At 46.8% G+C, this 22,217-nt stretch overlaps 1 protein-coding gene across 6 annotated transcripts in view; it reads left to right on the forward strand.

The window, feature by feature from the left end:
* The window catches only part of LOC137504360 (uncharacterized), a 115,179-nt gene extending 93,597 nt beyond the window's left edge, over positions 1–21,582 (forward strand). For 5 of the 6 annotated variants that reach the window (XM_068232671.1, XM_068232675.1, XM_068232672.1 and 2 more), the window contains 7 exons: positions 1,716–1,861; positions 3,335–3,497; positions 14,944–15,021; positions 16,551–17,427; positions 18,319–18,502; positions 19,576–19,739; positions 21,382–21,582. In XM_068232671.1, the coding sequence (XP_068088772.1) occupies positions 1,716–1,861; positions 3,335–3,497; positions 14,944–15,021; positions 16,551–17,427; positions 18,319–18,502; positions 19,576–19,739; positions 21,382–21,546 (1,777 nt within the window). In that variant the 3' untranslated portion in view covers positions 21,547–21,582. The remainder of the gene's footprint in view (positions 1–1,715; positions 1,862–3,334; positions 3,498–14,943; positions 15,022–16,550; positions 17,428–18,318; positions 18,503–19,575; positions 19,740–21,381) is intronic. The other variant, XM_068232677.1, reaches the window with a different exon arrangement.
* Positions 21,583–22,217: the final 635 nt, after the last annotated feature.

The following is a 22,217-nucleotide window of genomic DNA, read 5'->3' on the forward strand; positions in this document are numbered from 1 at the left end:
GGCATGGGTAGTGATTGTCTATCTTAAGAATTAGTGATTGTAATCTCTACACTGGATTTAACAAGTAAAGCTATGGAGACATACTGTACAAAAGTCATTGGAAACGTCAGTCGAATGACAGATTTCGGCGTATCAGGTGACAATCATTGTAAAAAATGCAAGTGACCGATATCAGGCATTTTGCCCTATCCAACCGGCGAATCAGCTCAGATAATTGTTGGGCAGACATCCTGCAGTCAGCCAGATGTGTACAATGTCTTTCTAATGACAGTGTTCCAGAGCATGCACATATGTTGTGTAAAATGTCGCTCCCACTTGCACGCACAGTATTTAAATGTCATAGTTGTTTGGAATATCGAGATGTAGACAACGTAATTTGAATGACTTGTCATTTCTTTTTATCGGTGGTAATCTCATTTGCGCGATGTTGCTCTTTTGTTGACTTTAATCTAGTATGTGTACAGACCTTACAAAACGAACCCAAGGTCTGGTGATAGAAAGCTGGTTGTGTTGTAGAATGAGGCTGGTGGTAGAAGGTAGGACAATGATGCAGAATGAGGCTGGTGGTACAAGGTGGGACGGTGGTGTAGAATGAGGCTGGTGGTAGAAGGTAGGACAGTGGCGTAGAATGAGGCTGGTAGTAGAAGTTTGGTCATTGTTGTAGAATGAGGGTAGTGGTACAAGGTGGGACAGTGGTGTAGAAGAAAGCTGGTGGTAGAAGGTTAGTCATTGTTGTACAGTGGAATGAGGCTGGTGGTAGAAGGTAGGACAGTGTTGTAGAATGAGGCTGGTGGTTAAAGGTTGATCACTGTTGTACTGTAGAATGAAGCTGGTGGTACAAAGTGGGACAGTGATGTAGAATGAGGCTGGTGGTAGAAGGATGGACAGTGGTGTAGAATGAGGGTGTTGGCAGAAGGTCGATCATTGTAGAATGAGGCTGGTGGTAGAAGGTAGGACAGTGGTGTGGAATGAGGCTGGTGGTAGAAGGTTAGTAAGAGTTGTAGAACGAGGCTGGTGGTAGAAGTTAGGACAGTGATGTAAAATGAGGTTGGTGGTAGAAGGATGGACTGTGGTAGAATGAGGCTGTTGGCAGAAGGTTGATCATTGTTGTAGAATGAGGCTGGTGGTAGAAGGTAGGACAGTGCTGTGCAGTGGAATGAGGCTGGTCAGTGTTTCAGAATTAGGCTGGTGATAGACGGAAGGACAATATTGTAGAATGAGGCTGCTGGCACAAGGTGGGACAGTGATGTAGAATGATGCTGGTGGTACAAGGATGGACTGTGGTGTAGAATGAGGCTGCTGGCAGAAGGTCGATCATTGTTGTAGAATGAGGCTGGTGGTAGAAGGTAGGACAGTGGTGTGCAGTGGAATGAGGCTGGTCAGTGTTTCAGAATTAGGCTGGTGGTAGACGGAAGGACAATATTGTAGAATGAGGCCGCTGATACAAGGTGGGACAGTGATGTAGAATGAGGCTGGTGGTAGAAGGTTAGTAAGAGTTGTAGAACGAGGCTGGTGGTAGAAGTTAGGACAGTGTTGTAGAATGAGGCTGGTGGTAGAAGGTTATCAGAGTTGTAGAATGAGACTGATGCTTGGTGGTAGAATGTTGGTCAGAGTTGTAGAATGAGTCTGGTGGTAGGAGGTAGGAGAGTGGTGTAGAAGTAGACGTTATAAGGTGGTATGAAGTCAGTAATGACCATGACGTCTCTTGGCCGTAGGTTTGAGCCTCCGCAGAACACTCAGATCTTTTTTCTTTGGCAAGAACTCTGTGAATGTGGAGACTGGGAATCCGACCAGAAGGAACAGTGTCACGTAACAGGACATAGCCCTCAGACGAACCTCCAAAGCGCTGTCCAGCAGGCCGGTATGTATGGTCCGTCTCTTGTTTTGTCTTTGTTCAATTATTTTAGGGTTTCCATGGCTACCAGCACTATGAATGTCTTCCAGGAATAATGGTGAAGAGTTATAGATATTTTGTGCACCAACATATGACTATGGGGTTGATTCACAAAATGTATCATAATTTGTCTCAGTAGTCCACTCATTAAAGTGGACCCAAATTAAAAATACAAGATTTCAGAAATAAAATCTATTTTCTAAATTATAATAATAAATAGCAGGTTTTTTTCAGCTGCATGATGACAAATATAAAATATTTTAAATTTATTGGAGGAACCCCTCCCTTCCTTTTAAATTGCCGGAATTTTTCCGGCAAACTGGTGGAGTAGATGGTGTCCGGCAATGGAGGAATTGCTAATGGCTGCCCCCAGTATAATCCTAGCTATGAAAAGAGAAGGGTGAAAAGCATGCACTGAAATGATCACAGGTTTGAAGGAGTGTTTATTTATCTTTGTATGTGTCAGAGTGGTGCAACTAAATATTTTTAATTAAACAAATGTTTGGTTTGGGTCCGCTTTAAGCTACGCAGACATGTTAAATGACAGTCGCCCATCAGTGTATAGCTCAGTGCTTCAGGCGACTCTGCAGTGTACGAGTGTTGTACAGATGGTAAACAGATGGTAAAGTTTACCAATATTTTACTATTGGAATTACCACTGCACATTACTGTAGAATCCCTTCATAGTAAACTCCAAGGGACCAGGAAAAGTAGTTTACTATAACAGAATTGGTCATACACTGTATATTTATACAGCAGTTGCTGGGACCTGAAGACTGAGTTTACTATATCCAGATGTTTATTTACTATATAAGAGTTTACTATGACAAGATTCTGCTGTAGTAGAATATCGATTATTTAATCCACAGCCTACTAGCCAGTATCACAGAGGCCCATTTTTTCTAGGTACCTCTTTTTCAAATACGCAAGGATACTCCACCACATAGTGACTGCAGTGCTGGTTAAACCGTTAGGATTGTGGGATAACCATTTGCTACACATTAATAAGAACATAAATTATATCCGAGTGTCTAAGCTGACAAGCGTTTTGGGGCCTATCCGCCAGTCGCCTTTATCAAGACATAAGCAGACAAAAGGGTACATGTTTGTCTGCTTATGCATTGATAAAGGGTCTGGATAGGCCCCGAAACGATCATTGGCTTAGACGATCAGATGTCATTTATGTGTGCATTGGAACAATAAAGGCTGCATTGTCCCAGAGAAGTCTGTGTGTGGATCCCTCTTTCGATTTACTGGATAGCATTGCTATGGGGTTCCAGTAGCACCAGCATCACTCCACTGCAGGTGTACGGTTCTTTCGATTGAATCTTTTATCACGAGACTAGTGTTTCTGTAAACATTTGCTTTACAGTCACCGTATAATATGATTACTTCCAGGTGATTAAGCTCTCATGTATAATGACACCATGCCTCTTCCAGGTTCTGGCTCTGTTGGGCGATCGGATCCAGAGATTGGTGCTTCAGAGGCATCTCCTCAACGAATGGAGGTGACGGATTGGCAGTCGATGTATCGGTTGGCGTTGGCAGCGCTGTGTGACCCCTGGCTCAGATTCCTGGGCTATGACATCACCATGTTCCTGCAGTATGTAGAACAGCTCACTTTCATTGCTTTGACATCAGCGCTTGTCTCCAGTGGCCATTCTGCAGGAAGTGAGGCGTTAACATGCCCGCTTCAAACATCCAATCAGATGCAGCGGACATGTGGGCTGCATACCTTCTGTTCATTTCAATTGCCCTTTTCAGTGATTTTTTTTTGTTTTGTTTTTCAGTGGTGCTCGGATACCACTTTTCACTATCTGGAACTAATTCGGATCCAGATACCCCTCTATCCGATCCAGGTCGGATATCTGAATCAAAAAATTTTCAATCCGAATCCGGGTTGGATATCCGACCCCAGTATCCGGCCAGATTCGGATATCCGGATTGCAAACCGGAAATGGTCTTTAGAAACAACATTTAACTATTTTAGAAGCGAAAACAATACCACCACCCTTCTCTCTCTCATTTTGGTTTTAGAATTTGTAGGATGTCAAAAGCCAGCTCACATACATTGGCCAGGAATCGAACCCAGGTCAACTGCTTGGAAGTCAGTTGTGCTCACCATTATACCACCAAAGCCTGCCTAGCATGAAGCTGGCCTAGCATGTACTATTGTGATATACCCAAGAGAAAAATGACTTCAGAAAGATCATGTGCCCCCCTGGAAGATGCTGGTGTAACACACACGGCAAAGGACAGCAATTTGAAGTCTGGAAGATTGCAGGGCAAGGGTGGGAAGGATGAAAAGCTAGGTGGCCATGCAACCATTCCTGCTAACCTAAAGCTTACTTGTGTCTTACAACACATTGGCTTAAAGAGAAGGTTCAGGGAGTGGGGAAAAAAAAATCCATATCCACTTACCTGGGGCTTCCTCCAGCCCGTGGCAGGCAGGAGGTGCCCTTGCCGCCACTCCGGAGGCTCCCGGTCGTCTCCGGTGGCCGACCCGACCTGGCCAGGCCCGCCTGGTCGGGATCTTCTGCGCTCCAATCTGCGCCTCACGAGGGCGCGCTGACATCATCGGACGTCCTTCGGGCTGTACTGCGCAGGCGCAGTAGTTCTGCCCCTGCGCAGTACAGCCCGGAGGACTTCGATGACGTCAGTGCGCCCGCGTGGAATGCAGAAGAGCCCGTCGTTGGAGCGCAGAAGAGCCCGACCTGGCAGCCGGCCTGGCCAGGTCGGGTCGGCCACCGGGAGCCTGCGGATCGGCGGTGAGGGCACCTCCTGCCTGCCACGGGCTGGAGAAAGCCCCAGGTAAGTGGATATGGATATTTTTTTTTTCCCACTCCCTGAACCTTCCCTTTAATACTTTACAAAATCCAATGCTTCAATACAGGGAAGCTTCTGTTTGCTGGTTTTTTTTTTTTTTAAGTGTGGTGTCACAGTTCACTCATCTCTTCAACTACAAGAAAGGCCCAGGAGTAGTCTTAGCTACCGTAATATCTATGTTACGGCAGGGCCCTTATTACACTTTCTCTTACAGGGCTATGGAAACCATTTTGCCCATGCGATAAAGCGAGATGCAAAAATAAAATCATGCCTAGCAGAGGATGGTTTCAATCCATCAACCTCTGGGTTATGGGCCCAGCACACTTCCGCTGCGCCACTCTGCTGCCACACAGGGAATGCTTCGTTGTAGGAAAATAAAGCGATAAAGCGATATGTTTTTGTTAAAAGTATTCTTAGAACTTTATAGAAGTAATCGCAGAGAGACACCAGAATAGCTTGTCTCCAACTTTCAGAACTGCAGAAACATAAGATGTGGAAGAGTAGTTACATCAACTCACCGAGCCCAAACCCTAAATAAACTATAACTGCAGTATTCTCTTTTCCCTGCTCCATGATGATTGGTGTGGTTAGTAAAATATATAGTATTATAAGTTACCCCTCCCCCCTACATTGCCGTGACGGACTAGATCCATAAACGGTGCCCCTGGTGCCAAGCCCAAATGTGCACACATAATACTTAAAGTGAACCTGAACTGTGTAAAATTATTTAAAATAAACACATGATGTACCTGCAAAGTAATTTTACATACTTACCTCAATGTCAGTTCCTCTCAGAAGCTCACCATTTTCTTCTAAAATGATCCCTTCCAGTTCTGACAAGATTTTGTCAGAACTGAAATATATCAGTTGTTGTCAATTATATATCAGTTGCTGTCATTTATAACTGAAAGGACAACTGATTAGCAAGGTAATGTTCATGTTTCCCTGTGGCTCAAGTGGGCAATATTACTGTTTAACAGTGTGCTGACCATGAAGCTGTTATGGGCTAATTTTTTTTTTAAATGGAGGAGTGAAAATTCCATTGATCACAGTGGACAAACAGGACATGAGAAAGCAGACAGAGATTGATGAGCAGACTACGCAAGAGGTAAGTATGACGTACGTATGTTTATTTTGACTATTAATTTTCAGTTCAGGTTTGGGTGTGGATGCTGGCAATTAAAGTGTCACACTTCCATCTAAAGCAGCTGATGCTGTGCTGGATTTTATCCGGCAACAGTGCCCCTAGCAGCAGCCATGTTTTCCTATGTTGGTGTTGTTGGGCCTATACTGAAAAGTGCCAATGTTGGACTTAGTACAGCATAGGATTGGAAAGAGTTAAGATGTTTGTGTGGCTGGTTTGTGGGTGATTGTTTTCAGAGATACAGATCGATTCAGAATCTCAATACCCACTGTGCCCAACAATTAGCTCCTTGGGCTCTAAATTGGTATGGGCAGGGCTCTCTCCCCTACTGCGCCGGTAAGTATACTGTGTATACACGACACAGGGAATTTTTACTGATATTTCCACAAGTGGCGTAAGGAATGTTGCACTAATTGTTACGTAGCATGTGGCTAGCAGCCTAACATGGGTTATACTAACAGCGCTTGTGTTACCTTCATAGCACAAGTTGCTCTGTGTTTGCCCAGCGGGCTATGTCACTTGTGTGAATGCTGGTAAAATCATGGTGGCTGTGCATGGTAATTTTACTGGTTTTTGAACACGTGTGATACATTAGTCAGATTTTTTTAATGTTACAATCGATCAGAAAAACTGATTGTAATACTTGAATTGAGAAGAAATTTAGAAAGTTGTATGGTGTGTGGCCACCTTAAAGCAATCAACGAATCAGATAACGCCTAGGATTTGGGGAATAAGCACAGCACAGACCACAAGATGGACCTGAGCAATCTCCTCTGGTTGCACCTGGTTCCAGGCTGAGACACAAGCAGCAGGTGGTTGCCAGGGAAACAGAGACAGGACCAAACATCAGCCATCTTGTTTCAGTGTCAGCGGTCAGTGAGAGACACCAGGGGGAATGGCTGGAAGGAACTAGATTATTCATAGGTAATCACAACTATGGAATATCTGTAATAATATTTCTCCACCCTCCAGCTTAACAGTACACATGAATAATCATATTTTCAACAAGAATATTCTCATTGTATTGTATGAAAACAGAGAAGCTGGTGGGCCCAGTCGCTCCTGAACAATTGCATTATTGATTGTTTCCTTAAAATGGTCAAATGGAGTGGCAGATCTTTCATGATTGCAAATAGGATTGTAAATTGGATTAGGTAGGTAATGTAGTGGATCGCCTTAATACTATCTTTTCTTTCAGTCTGAATTATCTCATTGAAAATATGATCGTTCATTAAAAACTGCACTCTTAATGGCCACCTTTACACATCTGTCATATATCGACCCCGAAATATATCCTCACAGAAATATTTGCCACCTCCCTCCAGGATTATCTGCCCTCCCCCCAGAAATTTTGACCACTCCCCCAGAAATATCACCCCTACCCAAAAAATATTGGCCCCTCCCCATAGAAATTATAGTCCCCTCCCACAGATATGGATGTCCCTCTCCCCAGAAATAAAGGCCCCCTTCTCCCTAGAAATATCTTCACCACCCCCCAGAAATATCGGCCACCTCACACCAAAAATATTATTACCCTCCCCCAGAAATATTTTCCCTTCTCCCCTCAGATATACTGCCCCCCCTCCCCCAATTATATTGGGCCCCTCTCCCCGACATATCGCCTCCTCACCCCAAAAATATCGGTCCCCCCCAGAGGCGGGGGCTAGAGGGAACATATGTCCCTGGGTGCAGCACTGCGAGGGCGCTCAGTAGAGTCGCTCCATGTGTGTGAGAGGCAGCTCGCTATGCTGCCTGCAGTGCCCCTGCTTCTCTCCCTATCTCTGCACAGGAGTGCAGAAGCATTAACAGCAGCAGAAAAAGGGGGGCACATCTGGCTATCTATAGGGGGCACATCTGGCAATCTAAAGGGGGGCACATCTGGCTATCTATAGGGGGCACATTTGGCTATCTAAATGAAAGGGGGGTTGGAAGCAAGGGACATCTGGCTATCTATAGGGGGCACATCTGGCTATCTAAAGGGGGGGCACATCTGGCTATCTATAGGGGGAACATTTGGCTATCTATAGGGGGCACATCAGGCTATCTAAAGAGGGACACATCAGGCTACCTGGGGAAAGAGGGCACATTTGACTATCTAAATGATGGGAAGGGAGGCACATATGACAATGACCACATTTTGTTGCATGGCCTCACCAATTTTTTCAGAAGGGAGGGGGTGCAAAAACTGTCTTTGTCCCCATGCACTGAAAACCCTAATTACGCCTCTGGTCCCCTCCCCCCATTATAAGGAAAAGGAGATGATTACACTTCTAATTTTTAGAGATCACTATTACTCCATACATTCACCAATACATTTTTTACTATGCCATCATTTGTGCAAAAAAGACATACAAAAAGAAATTTCAACCATGTAAAAAGATGAGCTACAGACAGTCACAGAATCATAAGTAATCCATTGTAGTGGAGTATGGTTACATTGGGGATGTGACAGGTTCACTTTAGGAAAGGGTTTTAGCTCAGAGATGAAGGTAAAGTTAACAGTGCAGATAATCCTGGCTGACTAGCGGCGCACGGAGCAGCCACATCATGGTTAATAGTCTGATGTAAGATTAGAGGCCTCTGGGGAACTGTGAGACTCACCAGCACAGAGCACGGCTGTACCAGAGACTCACCCCCTCTGCCTGCCATCACACCGCGCCAACACCGGGGCACCCAGCCATGGCCAGAAGCCACCAGGGCAGGAGGGTCGTCTGGGGGTGAGAGGACCGCAGCTCTGCAATCCACCAGCAGGGCGGCAGTGCAGGGTCAGTGCTCTCAGATTCAGCACTTCTTGCTTCATCAGATTTAAAGGACATCTGAAGTGAGATGGATATGGAGGCTGATATATTTATTTCCTGGCTAATATAGCTACTTACCTCGGGAGCGGGAAACCTCTGGGTCCCCCGCACTACGCCTGAGCGTGCCAGCTAGGGCTTCAGTGGAAAAAGCCAACGCCGATCAGGTCTGTGCTATCAGGGATGTGCGCAAGCATTTTTCCGGACAGGACAGCGCTGTAATGGGTCGATGGAGGTTCCAGATGCTTCGCGCTCCCAATGTGAGTACCCATTTTGGGGCAATTTTTTGTTTCTCACAGGTTTCCTATAAACAATGCATATTGCTGGGATGTCCTGCTGATCCTCTGCCTCTAATACATTTAGCCATAGACCCTGAACAAGCATGCAGATCAAGTCTGACTGGATTAGCTGCATGTTTGTTTATGCAGAGGGAAGCGATAGGGATACACAGACTGACACTAGTGGAGGGGGTGGGGAAGGTGCAGCACACTATTGGACCCTTCAGAAATGGATTACGATGAAATGGGGTGCTAGGCAGGGAAGTACCTTTGGCTCCCCCTTTTGGTCCTTTGGTAATCTGAGATGGAAGAGGGGTCAGAGAAAGTGGCAATTGGGCCTTCTGACACCCACTAGGCCCCAGGCACCTGCCTAGGTTGCCTTGGGGATGATCCTACTCTGGGACCTTTCCTTTAGGACATAGCAGTGCTCATGCCGCCTGCACTTGCTTATCAGGAGGGAACAGTATCAATCAGGTGAGGGTTCCCTGCACTGCAGTCAGCCAGCCAGCAGAGACAATGAGACTCAGTCTGGCCCAATGAGACTGAATTCCATGAACCCCCCCCCCCAGGTAGGAGCAGAGAACACCTGATGCTGGGTATGATGCCAGGAAGTACAGACTAACCAACAAGCTCATGGTGAACCAGAACTCATTGGCGTGTGTAAGGGGCTACAATGGTCCAAAAAGCCCCCTTACTAAGTCAAACTTCTCATACCCTCTCTCCACTCAAAACCGACATTTCAGTTAAAAGAGAAACTCCGACCGAGAATTGAACTTTATCCCAATCAGTAGCTGATACCCCCTTTTACATGAGAAATCTATTTCTTTTCACAAACAGACCATCAGGGGGCGCTGTATGGCTGATATTGTGGTAAAACCCCTCCCACAAAGAAATTCTGAGTACGTACTCTTGGCAGTTTCCTGTCTGTGAACCCTGTTGCATTGTGGGAAATAGCTGTTTACAGCTGTTTCCAACTGCCAAAACAGCAAGCAGCAGCTACATCACCTGTCAGCAGTAAAAATGTCACCATGTGATAAATTGTATACAATGAACAGAGGCGCCAAAAGTATAAGATTAGATTAAATGAGCTTAAAAACCAACTTAAATGGCAAAATTGAAGGAAGAAGTGGTAGTCTTACCTCCCTCAAGCAGACACGACAACGACTGCGATTCAGACAAACACATTTATTAGGAACTCCAAAAAGAAATGCAACGCGTTTCGCAGGTTCAACCCCGCTTCATCAGGCAATATAGGGAGGAGTATCAAACAATCTGCACAAGGATTCAAATTAAGTGCCTCTGTTTAATTTGAATCCTTGTGCAGATTGTTTGATACTCCTCCCTATATTGCCTGATGAAGCGGGGTTGAACCTGCGAAACATCCACCCTTGGTGGAGGGTTGCTACCCTTTCTTCCTGTCTACAGAGAGCGACTTCTTAATCCTGAGTGGGGTCAGGACAATCTCCCCACCTGCCTTTACAGTGTTTGCCTGCTGGTGACCCTGACTTGTGAGTATCTAGCAATACAAACTTATTGCCACCTTGTCCAGTACGAATTACACTATTGGGGCTCTTGGTGTTCCCTGTTTTTACCATGTGATAAATGTCAGAATATAAATCAGGGATTTATAAGATTTTACAATGGGCAAACACTGACTAAATAATTTATACATAATTATTGTAAAAATGAAGCACTTTTTTATTACATTATTTTCACTGGAGTTCCTCTTTAAGGTGGTGTTTGATGGGTTGCGCTTTCCAGAACAATTCATGCATCTCTTCAGGCAGCTTTGTAGCTGGCTGCTCTGCATTATTATTATTATTATTAAGTATTTATATAGCGCCAACATCTTCCGCAGCACTGTACAAAGTATAATATATTGTCACTTAAAGAGAAACTCCGACCAAGAATTGAACTTTATCCCAATCAGTAGCTGATACCCCGTTTTACATGAGAAATCTATTCATTTTCACAAACAGACCATCAGGGGGCGCTGTATGACTGATATTGTGGTGAAACCCCTCCCACAAGAAACTCTGTGGACCGTGGTACTCCTGGCAGTTTTCTGTCTGTGAACCTTGCTGCATTGTGCGAAATAGCTGTTTACAGCTGTTTCCAACTGCCAAAAACAGCATGCAGCAGCTACATCACTTGCCAACAGTAAAAATGTCACCATGTAATAAATGTCAGAATATAAATCAGGGATTTAAAAGATTTTACAATGGGCAAACACTGACTAAATCATTTATACATAATTATTGTAAAAATGAAGCACTTTTTTATTACATTATTTTCGCTGGAGTTCCTCTTTAATTGTCCCTCAGAGGTACTCACAGTCTAATCCCTACTATAGTCATAGTCTGAGGCCAAATTAGGGGGAAGCCAATTAACTTATGTGTACGTTTTTGGGATGTGAGAGGAAACCGGAGTGCCCGGGGGAAACTCACACAGACACGGAAAACATAGAAACTCCATGCAGATAGTGCCCTGGCTGGGACTTGAACTGGGGACCTGGCGCTGCATGGCTGGGGGATACCGCCCACCTCAGCACACCTGCGGCTTTTCACCATAACTAAACAATACATGAAATCCAGCAACGGGAGAGAGGCTCCATAACTGTGTATGGCAGGTGTGCAGAGCTGGGATTTCAGGTGAGCAGAGATTTCATCCACTGCCATAGACCATTAATATGGCTGTGGCGGCACATGGCGATTCTTCAAGAAATCTCTTTAATTCGGATGCCAGCAATAGTCAGACCCAGAATTACGTGTCTCCCCCGAGTTACTACAACTCAGAGGGGGGATAGTTCTTCACATCGCCCTAGAGTTTCAGCGGCTGCAGGATGAGCCGTCTTTCGGTGTCCCTGAGAGACAGAAGACTCCAGAAGGGGGAGGGGAGACAATACTAATGGTGTGGGAGGTGTGCAGAGCTAGGGTGTCAGGTGAGCAGAGATCTCATCAGTAGAGCGCCCAAGAGACAGAAGACACCAGTGGTAATCGGTGCAGCAGGTGTGCAGAGCTGGGAACTCAGCAGGACACAGAGTGTGACAGATGGAGTGCAGTAGCAGCCTCCAGCATACACTGAGGTACAGGCAGGTCTGGGCGGAGGGACCCTCTAGTGGTCAGTCTGGAAATGTCACTTGCAGGCCTCTCTCTCTCTCTCTCTCTCTCTCTCTCATCTCCTCGGGTGTCAGCAGCAGCCACAGATGGAGGTAACACAATCACCTGCCATCCCTTGTGTATAATTACTGCACCTGATAGGAGGAGGACAGAGAACTCTCAGCTCTGCAGCCGCTCTCCTCATTATTCCACAATGGCAGGAACGGGGAGAGAGGGTATATACAGGAAACCTGTTACCTGAGCATCAGGGCCGGCGCTACCATAAGGGCAAAGGGGGCAATTGCCCCAGGGCCCCCGTATCCATAGGGGCCCCCAACAAGTGTCCACCACCACCCCACTACAGAGGAGACAGAGGGACCTGCAGTGCCTGGCACCTGGACAGTCCCTGATCTAGGGAGGGGCAAGCGGGTCTCTTGCCCCAGGCGCAGTTTGTTGAATTCTTAAAAAGGCGGCAAAATGGCAGTTTAGGCGCCAAAACCTGAACTTGCCCCAGGCGCAACTTGGTCTAGATCCGTCCCTGCACCTGGAGGAGGTGAGGGAGTGCTCATTCTCCCAGCTATTCCTTGTAACACTGGGGGTGGGGAGGTAGGTCATTAGGGGATGCATCGGACCAGTATACTAAAGAGGGGGGCACACATCTGGATACTATATGGGGGAGCACATCAGGCTAATATACTGGGGGGCACATCTAACTACTATACTGGGGTTTCCTTCAGCCCCCGTCAGGCCATGGGCTTCCTCGCTGTCTCTCTGGCCCAGCCGCCACTTCGAACCTCTGCTGGCCATCCCGCTATATTTGCTCAGCAACGCATGCGCGACACTGCGCAACTGAGCTAATATACCGGAGCGGAGAGGAGGGACGGCGATGGAGCCCACAGCCTCAAGAGGGCGGGAAGAAGCCTCATGTAAGTTTAAATGCTTTTTCTGTTAATCCCCTCAGGTACACTGTCATGCAAACCTGAACTGAAAATAAACTTAAAGGACCACTATAATGAAAAAATTTAAAATACATGCATATACAATGTACATTTCTCTCATGGTAAAATGCACTATAAATTACTTCTTTCCTATGTTGCAGTCAGGGACAGATTTACAATAAGGCACTGTAGGCACAAGCCTACAGGCGCCTGATGATGGAAAGGCGGCTCACTCCCCTCCCCTAGTGCCTCCCTCCTTCCCTATGCAGAGTCCCTCCAGCCTCAGGGCTCAGTGTAGGAGGGGCCCACAACTCACTCGGCTATCATTCCCCTATTATGTTTGAAGCAGAGAGAAATCAAAAAAAGGGATACATGGCAGTGACTGCAAGCCACATAGCCATGGATTAAAGAGACTCTGTATTGAAAAAAAAAAAACGCCCTGGGGGTACTCACCTCGGGAGGGGAAAGCCTCACTCGTGGTGCAGTTTTGCGGTGGTTTGTAGGTTCATGTAGGGCAGGGCTGTCCAATAGGTCTATCGCGATCTACCCGCCTGATTGGTAGATCGTCCCATCGAATTTTGCGGCCTGTCAAAATTCTGCTGCTGGCCGCTCGCGGGGAGGAGAGAGGCGCAGCTGAGAGGCCAGGGGAGGCGACGCAGTGTCATGGCTGGGGGGCGGCGCTGGAGACAACACTTCTGCCTCCACTCACGCTGCCCACCGGAGCCTCCCTCAGCCGCCGAACTGCATATCTGCCCTCCAGGCAGCCGCGGCTGAGGGAGTGAAGCCAGGACGCCACCGCTGGAGGGAGGTAAGTTGCGTGCACCTGGGCACCTATACCTAGATACCTACACTAAGGCACATACACCCTGCTAACCTACGCTAAGGCACCCAGCTAACCTACACTAAGGCACCCAGCTAACCTACACTAAGGCACCCTGCTAACCTACACTAAAGCAAACCTAAACTCTTAAGAAATAAAAAAAAAAAAAGAAAAATAGGGACACCGAGAGCCCAATATAGTGTAATAAATCAAGAGATGGGTAAATGGAAAAGTATATAATGTATATACTCACAAGTCAGCGTCACCGTAAAGGCAACTACTGTGTAGGCAGGTGAGGAGATTAGACCTGTCCTCACTCAGGATTAAGATGTCGCTCTCTGTAGATAGGGAAAAGAAAGGGGATTTGACCCCTCCACCAGTGGTGGATATTAGTATTGTCAGGAGAAACAGAGGCGCCAACAGGATAAAAACATATATTAAAAGTTTTAAAATTCTTTGGGAGGCGGTGGTGGACTCACCTCCCCGAAGCAGACAAAATACCGTGGATGAGGGTACACGCAAATTTATTCACATACTCCAAGAAATAGTGCAACGCGTTTCGCAGGTATATTGCCGCTTCTTCAGGCAATAACGGAGTACACACAGTACAGTCTCAAGGTCACGTGACTGAGACTGTACTGTGTGTACTCCTTTATTGTCTGAAGAAGCGGCAATATACCTGCGAAACGCGTTGCACTATTTGTTGAAGTGTGTGAATAAATTTGCGTGTACCCTCATCCACGGTATTTTGTCTGCTTCAGGGAGGTGAGTCCACCACCGCCTCCCGAGGAATTTTAAAACTTTTAATATATGCTTTTATCCTGTTGGCGCTTCTGTTTCTCCTGACAATCTCAAGAAATCCGGTTCCCACATATTGAAATAATGACCTCTTGAACGTTTCAGCATTATCCTGTTATCAGGATGTCTAGTTTGACTAGATACCAGTGTATTGGCTTTTATTTACATTTCAGGAGAGCCGTCATTGCATTTCTGGTCATTTGTCTCATTTGCCTATACGAATAAAACAGTGGTTTATGAAGTTTTTGATAGGATGGGTACCACATGTACGCCTGTTTATCTCATGTCATAGGTGAACTTGGGTATAAAAAAAATAATACTCATCTATTGACAGCTTCCTTCTGTACTGCAGATACTGTGCACCGATTACCCACAAGACCCCTGAGGCCAACATTGCAGAGAACAAATCACTGAAGGCTGGACAGAAAAGGTACAGTAACCTTTAAAGCTTTGTACACTAGATGAAACTCGGCCGAGGCAACCAATGATGACCGCCTCTCCTGAGAATCTAGTGGGTACTGCAGGCAGCAGCCCCCGATTGGCCACCGATCAGCCTGGCGTATCGCTGGCCAAGAGTATTGTTCTCCCCATTCCGTAAGCCCTCCACACTTGCATAGCAGCAGATCTGGAATAAAAAGGTTCTTATTTTGCGATAAAAAGGTTCTTATAAAGCGAGAATCAAGCACCATATCCTAGAATCCGCGAAGAATAGGACCTAGATGAAGACCTACCTGCCCTGGTTCATGCATTTGTATCCTCCCGCCTGGACTACTGCAATGCCCTGTTCGTCTGATCCCCAGATAAGGTGCTGCGCCCCTTACAACTAGTACAGAATGCAGCAGCCAGACTCCTAGCCAATGCCCCCCGAGGCGGCCCAGTTAAAAATGGTGCACAGCGCCGATGTGTAAAAACGGCGCCCCATTAACTTGCATTGTCGGACAATAGTTATAATTAAGGTTAAAAGTGGCGCAGACCTTCTGAACGTAATTTATCGTTTTAAAACCTGCTTTTTTTTTTTTTTGTCCTGCCTGAACGTTATTTATCGTTTTAAGCCCTGCTTTGCTGCCGTTTGGAAAATGTCTGCCCGCCGACTTTAACGTTTAATAGCAAAGCCCCCATAAAAGCTAGAAACACCAGATTTGCAGGTTATGTTAAGAAGAAAAGTGGGAACAAGAGGAAAAAACATTTTTTAACATCGATTGTCTCAAAAAGTATATATATTTTCCTCTTGTTCCCACTGTTCTTCTTAACATTCCCTGAAGCTTTAAAGGAAAACTTAAGTGAACTATAAAAAATGAGATTTACTCACCTGGGGCTCCCCTCAGCCCCCAGCAGCCGATCGGTGCCCTCCCAGCCCCGCTCTGACGCTCCAAGACCCGCGGGCGAACACTTCCGGTTTGGCCGTCACCGAGCGACAGGCATGGGAACGCGAGTGATTCTTTGCGTTCCCAGCCTGTATATCGCCCCCTATGCTGCTATTGCGACCAGCTGGCCGCAATGGCAGCATAGGTGGCGATATACAGGCTGGGAACGCGAAGAATCACTCGCGTTCCCATGCCTGTCGGCCGGTGACGGCCAAACCAGAAGTGTTCGCCGGCGGGTCCTGGAGCGTCAGAGCGGGGCTGCGAGGGCACCGATCGGCTGCTGGGGGCTGAGGGGAGCCCCAGGTGAGTAAATCTCATTTTTTATAGTTCACTTAAGTTTTCCTTTAAGAAAAGTCTAAAAACCCACCTCTTTTCCCAAGCCTTTGAGGCTGCATAACGCAGGTCACAGCACTTTGAGTCCCCAGGGAGAAAAGTGCTATAAAAATATTATTATTATGGTTATTGTTGTTATTTTGGGAGTGGCAATTCTATAGGTTTTAGAGTATCATGACTTAATATAATAGAAATTCATGAAGGCCAAAAGACTATTACTTTGAAAAACTGGACTTAGCCAAACTCTCTCTGATTCGTACAGGATAGGCAAAGAAAACCACCAATGGGCAGGAACCAGTGAGGCAAGGAAGAAGAAGGTCAGGCGGCGGAAGGACCCCCTCCGGCTACCCATAGTAGTGCCAGGATTCCCCAACCAGCAGGTGCCAGAAGCAGATGCCTTCATGGAAAACCTGCAGGACAGAGCGGTCTACAAGGCCTATAGAAAAGTAGTTCAAGAAACGGAGGAGATGCAGACCCTGAAAGCTCTGGAGATACTTCACGCTTTGCAGAGTGACAAGGGTGACCGGAAAGTGACGGGTCTGGTCCAGAAGGTTCTGGATCTGGACATTATTCAGCTACCACAGCTGCAGGGGCTCAAGAAACATTTGGCCCAGGAGCTCTCCAAGGGTCAGATTAGTGATGTGTCCCTGGAGGAGGTAACATTGCTCCTCAGCTCAGTCCTAGCTCCATCTTTCCATAAGTTCTGGAGTGAAATCACTGGCCGGCTAAAAGATTCTGGTGTAGAACTGCCAGGAAATGATGGGTGGGCAAGACTTGAGCCAGTCATGCATGCCCTTGCTGCCAAAATGGTCCTGAAGCGCCTTCATGGACGAAAGAAAAACATTGGCCATCCCGCCCAGATGCAGCCAACTGTGGAAGACATAATGGCCTTCAACCGGGCTCTTCAGCTGGCGGCCGAGGGTTGGCCAACCCCTGAAGTGCTTCATTTCCTGAGGTACCTCCAGACACATGGTCCTGAAGAGGAACTTCCTCTGGCCGAGAACAACCTGTTGTGCTGCCTGGAGTTACAGAAGTATAAAAATGCTCACCATGCTATGCCAGACTGCGGCCTTCTGAGGAGGAAAGTCCAGGTTATCAAGGAGAGATTTCTCCAACCACAAGCCAACCCCCTCCTGCAGGTAAGCCGACCCAACAAGCTCCAGAAAGGATCAACCAGTAGAGTAGTGACAGACAGGAGCAGCCAGAAGAGAAGTGAAAGAGAGGAGCAGCTAGGGGAGGAGTGAGGAGCAGACAGGGGAGGAGTGACTGAGAGGAGTGGTCACTGGTCAGGGGAGAAGTGACAGAAAGCAGCTAGTGAAGGAATAAAGAAGAAGAACAGCCAGTGAAGGGAGTGACAGAGAGAAGTAGCCAGGGAAGGGGTAACAGAGAGGAGCAGCAAAAGTTAGGAGTGACAGAGAGGAGTGGTCAGGGGAGGAATGACTGATAGGAGCTGCCAGTGGAGCAGTAACAGAAAGGAGCAGCCAGAAAAGGAGTGACAGAGAGGAGCAGTCAGGGGAGGCATAACAGAGACGAGCAGCCAGAAGAGGAATGACAAAGAGAGCAGCCAGGGGAGGAGTGACAGATGAGTGGTCAGGGGAGGCGTGACAGAGGATCGGCCAGGGGAAAAGTAACAGAGAGAAGTGGTCAGGGGAGGAGTGACTGAGAGGTGCAGCCAGTGTAGGAGTATAGTGCAGCCAGGAGAGGAGTACCAGAGAGGAGTGGTCAGGAGAGGAGTGACTGAGAGGACCAGCCAGGGGAGAAGTAACAGAGAAGAGCTGCCAGTGAAGGGAGTGAAACAGAGGAGCAGTCAGTGTAGGAGTGGTAGATCATAGAGAGGAGGAGTCGGGGAGGAGTGAATCGAACACAATGAAGACAATATAACTGTGAAGATGTGTTCGACCACTGCAAGCACTGAAGACAGACCTATGAATGTCTGTGTGATTTTCTGCAGATAGAAGGAATACAAAGGAATGACAAGTTATGATATTCAGTATGTTTCCTGCCATAAATTTAGCTGTAATTTTGCCCAGGTGGCATCGGACGTCCTGGAGAGGGCGCTGAAGAGTACAGAGGCTGCAGCACTTTCTGAGGTGCCTCAGATTTCCATATTTGATGAGTTTCGAGAATCGCTCTGTGACGTCTTACTGCCATTCTGGGCTGGATTTCGGAAAACATGGCTGATCCGATCGCCGGCCAGTGCACAAAAAATGCCAAGTAAGTGAAAAGTGTTACGTTAACTTATGTTTAATGCAGAAAGAACAACAAATCAAGATAAATTCTACTATTTAATTTAATTAAGTGGAATGAAACTCCATATTAACCATTTCAGCCCACAGGTATTTTTCACCTTATGGACAAAAGGAATTTTCACATTTCAGCGCTCCTCCCTTTCATTTCCCAATAACTTTATCACTACTTATCACAACAAAATGATCTATACTTTGTTTTTTTCCGCCACCAATTAAGCTTTCTTTGGGTGGTACATTATGCAAAAAATTTTATGTACACACACAAACATCACTTCCTGGTTAGTGGCCATGTTTTTTGTTTGTAAACACTGCCTAAAACTGGCGATTAAAAGCCAAGATCCCGACGGGTAGCGGCAGAAACGGCAAAGAAGGGCCCGGGAGAACATCCTACCTAATAATAGGCAAGTGTCCCTGCGTCTGTCCGTGTGTCAGTGCCTTTTAGCACTGGGCATGTGCATGGTTAAGACGCAGAGACACTGCCGAGAGCTGGAGCAGGACGGGGCTAGAAGTGGCGGGCGTGCGAGGCGCGTGTGCACTGGCAACATGCACGGCGGATTACTGACAGACCTAGCCCGTTTTTAAACGGGCTAAGGTCACTAGTAATGAATAGAATGGTGTGCTTTTTATTGTAAGAATTTGAGAGTACAGATTCTCTTTAAGCCTGTATGGATAGGTGCACTGCTGCAAGTAAGCAGAGTTACATAATGGGGTTTTCAATCTGAAAAGCTAATTTCCCGAGGTTATGCCAGTACTAACAAATGTTAATGCTTGGTGAAGTTGTCCTGATCAGTCAAGCCTGTAAAATACTTAAAGCGCTGGCCAATCTCTCCCAGTATGTATGGTAAAAGCAGTGTTGATGAGTTGCTAATCATTCTGAGTTATTTTATATGCTAATGTTATGCAAATTTATGTAGCTTGGTCTGTGCAAGCTGCATATATTTGCATATTAGCAAGACGATCGTCATCTTATTGACCATCGGGGATTTTGTATACAGAGAGACTCCCCACCCTATTGACGGCCCCTCTGTGTCTCCCCAGCACTGCGGGGGCAGCAGATGCTCCGGAAACGACTGGCGATGTTTGAGTTGGAGAAAACGCCACTGAGGACCTTCCACCTCCCCTCTGTCCAAAGACCCCCAGAGAAGAGACCCCCATCCGTCCTGACCTACAGCTTCAGCATCACACACGGCATCACTGTGAAGGTATCGGAGTGCTCCTTCCCAGGAATAAGACAGAGGAGCAGGGTGACTGGGGGTGGGGGGCAGTGGGTGTTGGGCGGGGGGGATTTAGGAGGTCTTACTTACAGCAATCAGGTCATGGCTACACATCTGATAATATATAAACAAGATAGTGTCAACTGAGTTGTAGAAAATGTGCTGAATAGAATACCTGATTCATGGGCCAAATGTGCTTCACACTGCAGTACAAGCTTGCTTCCTCTCCTCTCTGGATTCAGCTGATGGGCAGGCCAATCAGGAGCTGTTTCACTGTTACTACAAGCAGCTTCTTCCAGCCCCCCAGCACAAATATTCTGACTGGACTCCGCCCCCCGGTCACCCATTCACCCCAAGTGACATCAGGAGCTGTGTGGTGATAGGCTGCACCAGAGCCGGCTACGCTAGAGCAGTGGAGAGAACATGTCCTACTTCCAGTCACTTGAAACAGGCAATGTATTATGCACCACTGCCACTGCTCTGCATCCAAACACAGGAGCGGGCCCGCTTAGCCCACCTGCAATGGCATGGGGATATGGGGCTATTGTTACGCCCCTGCTTTGAGCCCTTTTGTTCATTCATTTTGACCCCCTCCTCCTCCTGCCAGCTGGCCCCGTGTCTCATATCTATGATGCCATCTAGTGGCATCTTGAGACATGGCTGTATGATCCTTGGGGCACACCTGGCTATGGGGAAGCAGACTGACTTGTACTGGGGGCACTTCTGACTATAGTGGGGGTGGGCTTATACACTTTTTCCTGATTTATGAGAGAAAAGTGGTACTCAGCTTATACTCGGGTCGGCTTATATGCGAGTATACGCGGTACATATATTTTATTGGAAATGGGTTCTAAAGTGTACTGGTAGGGGGAAAAAACCCTAATTAGATTTAGTTAGATGATTACCTCTATGGACAGAAACTTATGGATAATCCATCTCTGCTCCTCCACCTCGCTGCTCCAGCGCTGGGACCCCCCGATTTTAATTGATCAGACTCTCACGTTGCATATAACGTGAGAGTTTGAGTGGAAGAGAAGACATTGCAAGATGGAAGGGGTCTCTCTGGATGTTCAGAACTGGGAGCAGAAGTCTTGATTACTAGAGGCTGAGTGTCTGAACTGCCTTCCACAACGAGGCTTCTTTGACACTATGGGGTTGAAGAACAAAGGAGCTATATAGATGTACAATGTGCGACTGTGGTATGGGCATTAGAGTGTTATGCTGGGAATACACAGGTCAATCCGGCGGCCAATTAGCCGGCGGATCGACCCCCGCCGCGTCCCCGCTGATCGATTACCGCTCGTCCCCGCCGGAGCTCCTTATCAGCTGCTCAATTCACTGCCATTGTCCGCTGGCGGGGATAGAGCAGCGTGATCGGACCAGCTGAATATTATCAGCTAGCCGGATCAGCTGCTCGATACACGGTACAGAAACGTGCTGTGTATCCCCAGCATAAGTTCCTCTGCTGCAGAGACTGGTGGGAATGTATCCATGATCTCTGTATAGTGCTGTGGTATATGTCAAACCTATACTGTATATGATTAATAATAGATATGAGTGTGGTAAGTGAACGCATGCACGCTTTCCAGGTATTCTGGGTAATAACAGAGGCTTGTGTCACCCCCTACAGGACAAGGATGAGGAGAGCAGAGAGACTCGAAGCCCCACCCCACCAGCTGGTAGGAGAAGGTCACAGATCACAGTCTTACCGCCAATAAACAGAAGCTCTCCGGAACAGAAACAGCCGAGCTGCAGTGAATTACCAGCTATCCCAGAGCTGGTCTCCAGCCACTGACTGCAGAAATGAGTAAAATAAACCACTTCAAACTGTTATTGGCTCCCTTGAAAAGTTGTGTGTCTTGGTCAGAGTTTAACTGGTGGTAAAGGTACTTCTAAAGCTTCGGCTGTGCTAAGCAAGAAACCACTTCTAGTCCAGGGGTGCCCATTGCACCAACTCTGCACATAGTTCATGGGCACTGAGACAAAGTTTGAGAGTGGAGGAACACAACAAAGGTCATGGTGAATACATTAAAGGGGAACTGAAGTAAGAGGGATATGGAGGCTGCCATATTTATTTCCTTATAAACAATACCAGTTGCCTGGCCATCCTGCTGATCGATCTGGCTGCAGTAGTGTCTGATTGTATATTTATACAGATGCATTTGCTGGAACCTGAGGACTAAGTTTACTACATCCAGAGGTTTTCTATAACAAGATTCTACTGCAAAGCTTGGAGCAAATCCCGCCCCCATAGACATCCCGCACGTCTGTAAGAAGAACTGGTTCGCATAGGTGAAATCATTTTGGTTTAATGCAAACTCCAACAGGTCCAGGATAAACTGTGCTTATTCAGAATTGAATGGGCCCTTCTTGGATTAAAAAATAGTTGATCGTCTCCAGGCCGTTGCCGTGTGAGATTCAAGTACACAAGGAATATACATCTAATGAAGCTCATAAATAATTGTC

This window comes from Hyperolius riggenbachi, chromosome 4, assembly GCF_040937935.1.
Source record: "Hyperolius riggenbachi isolate aHypRig1 chromosome 4, aHypRig1.pri, whole genome shotgun sequence".
NCBI classification, from domain to species: domain Eukaryota; kingdom Metazoa; phylum Chordata; class Amphibia; order Anura; family Hyperoliidae; genus Hyperolius; species Hyperolius riggenbachi.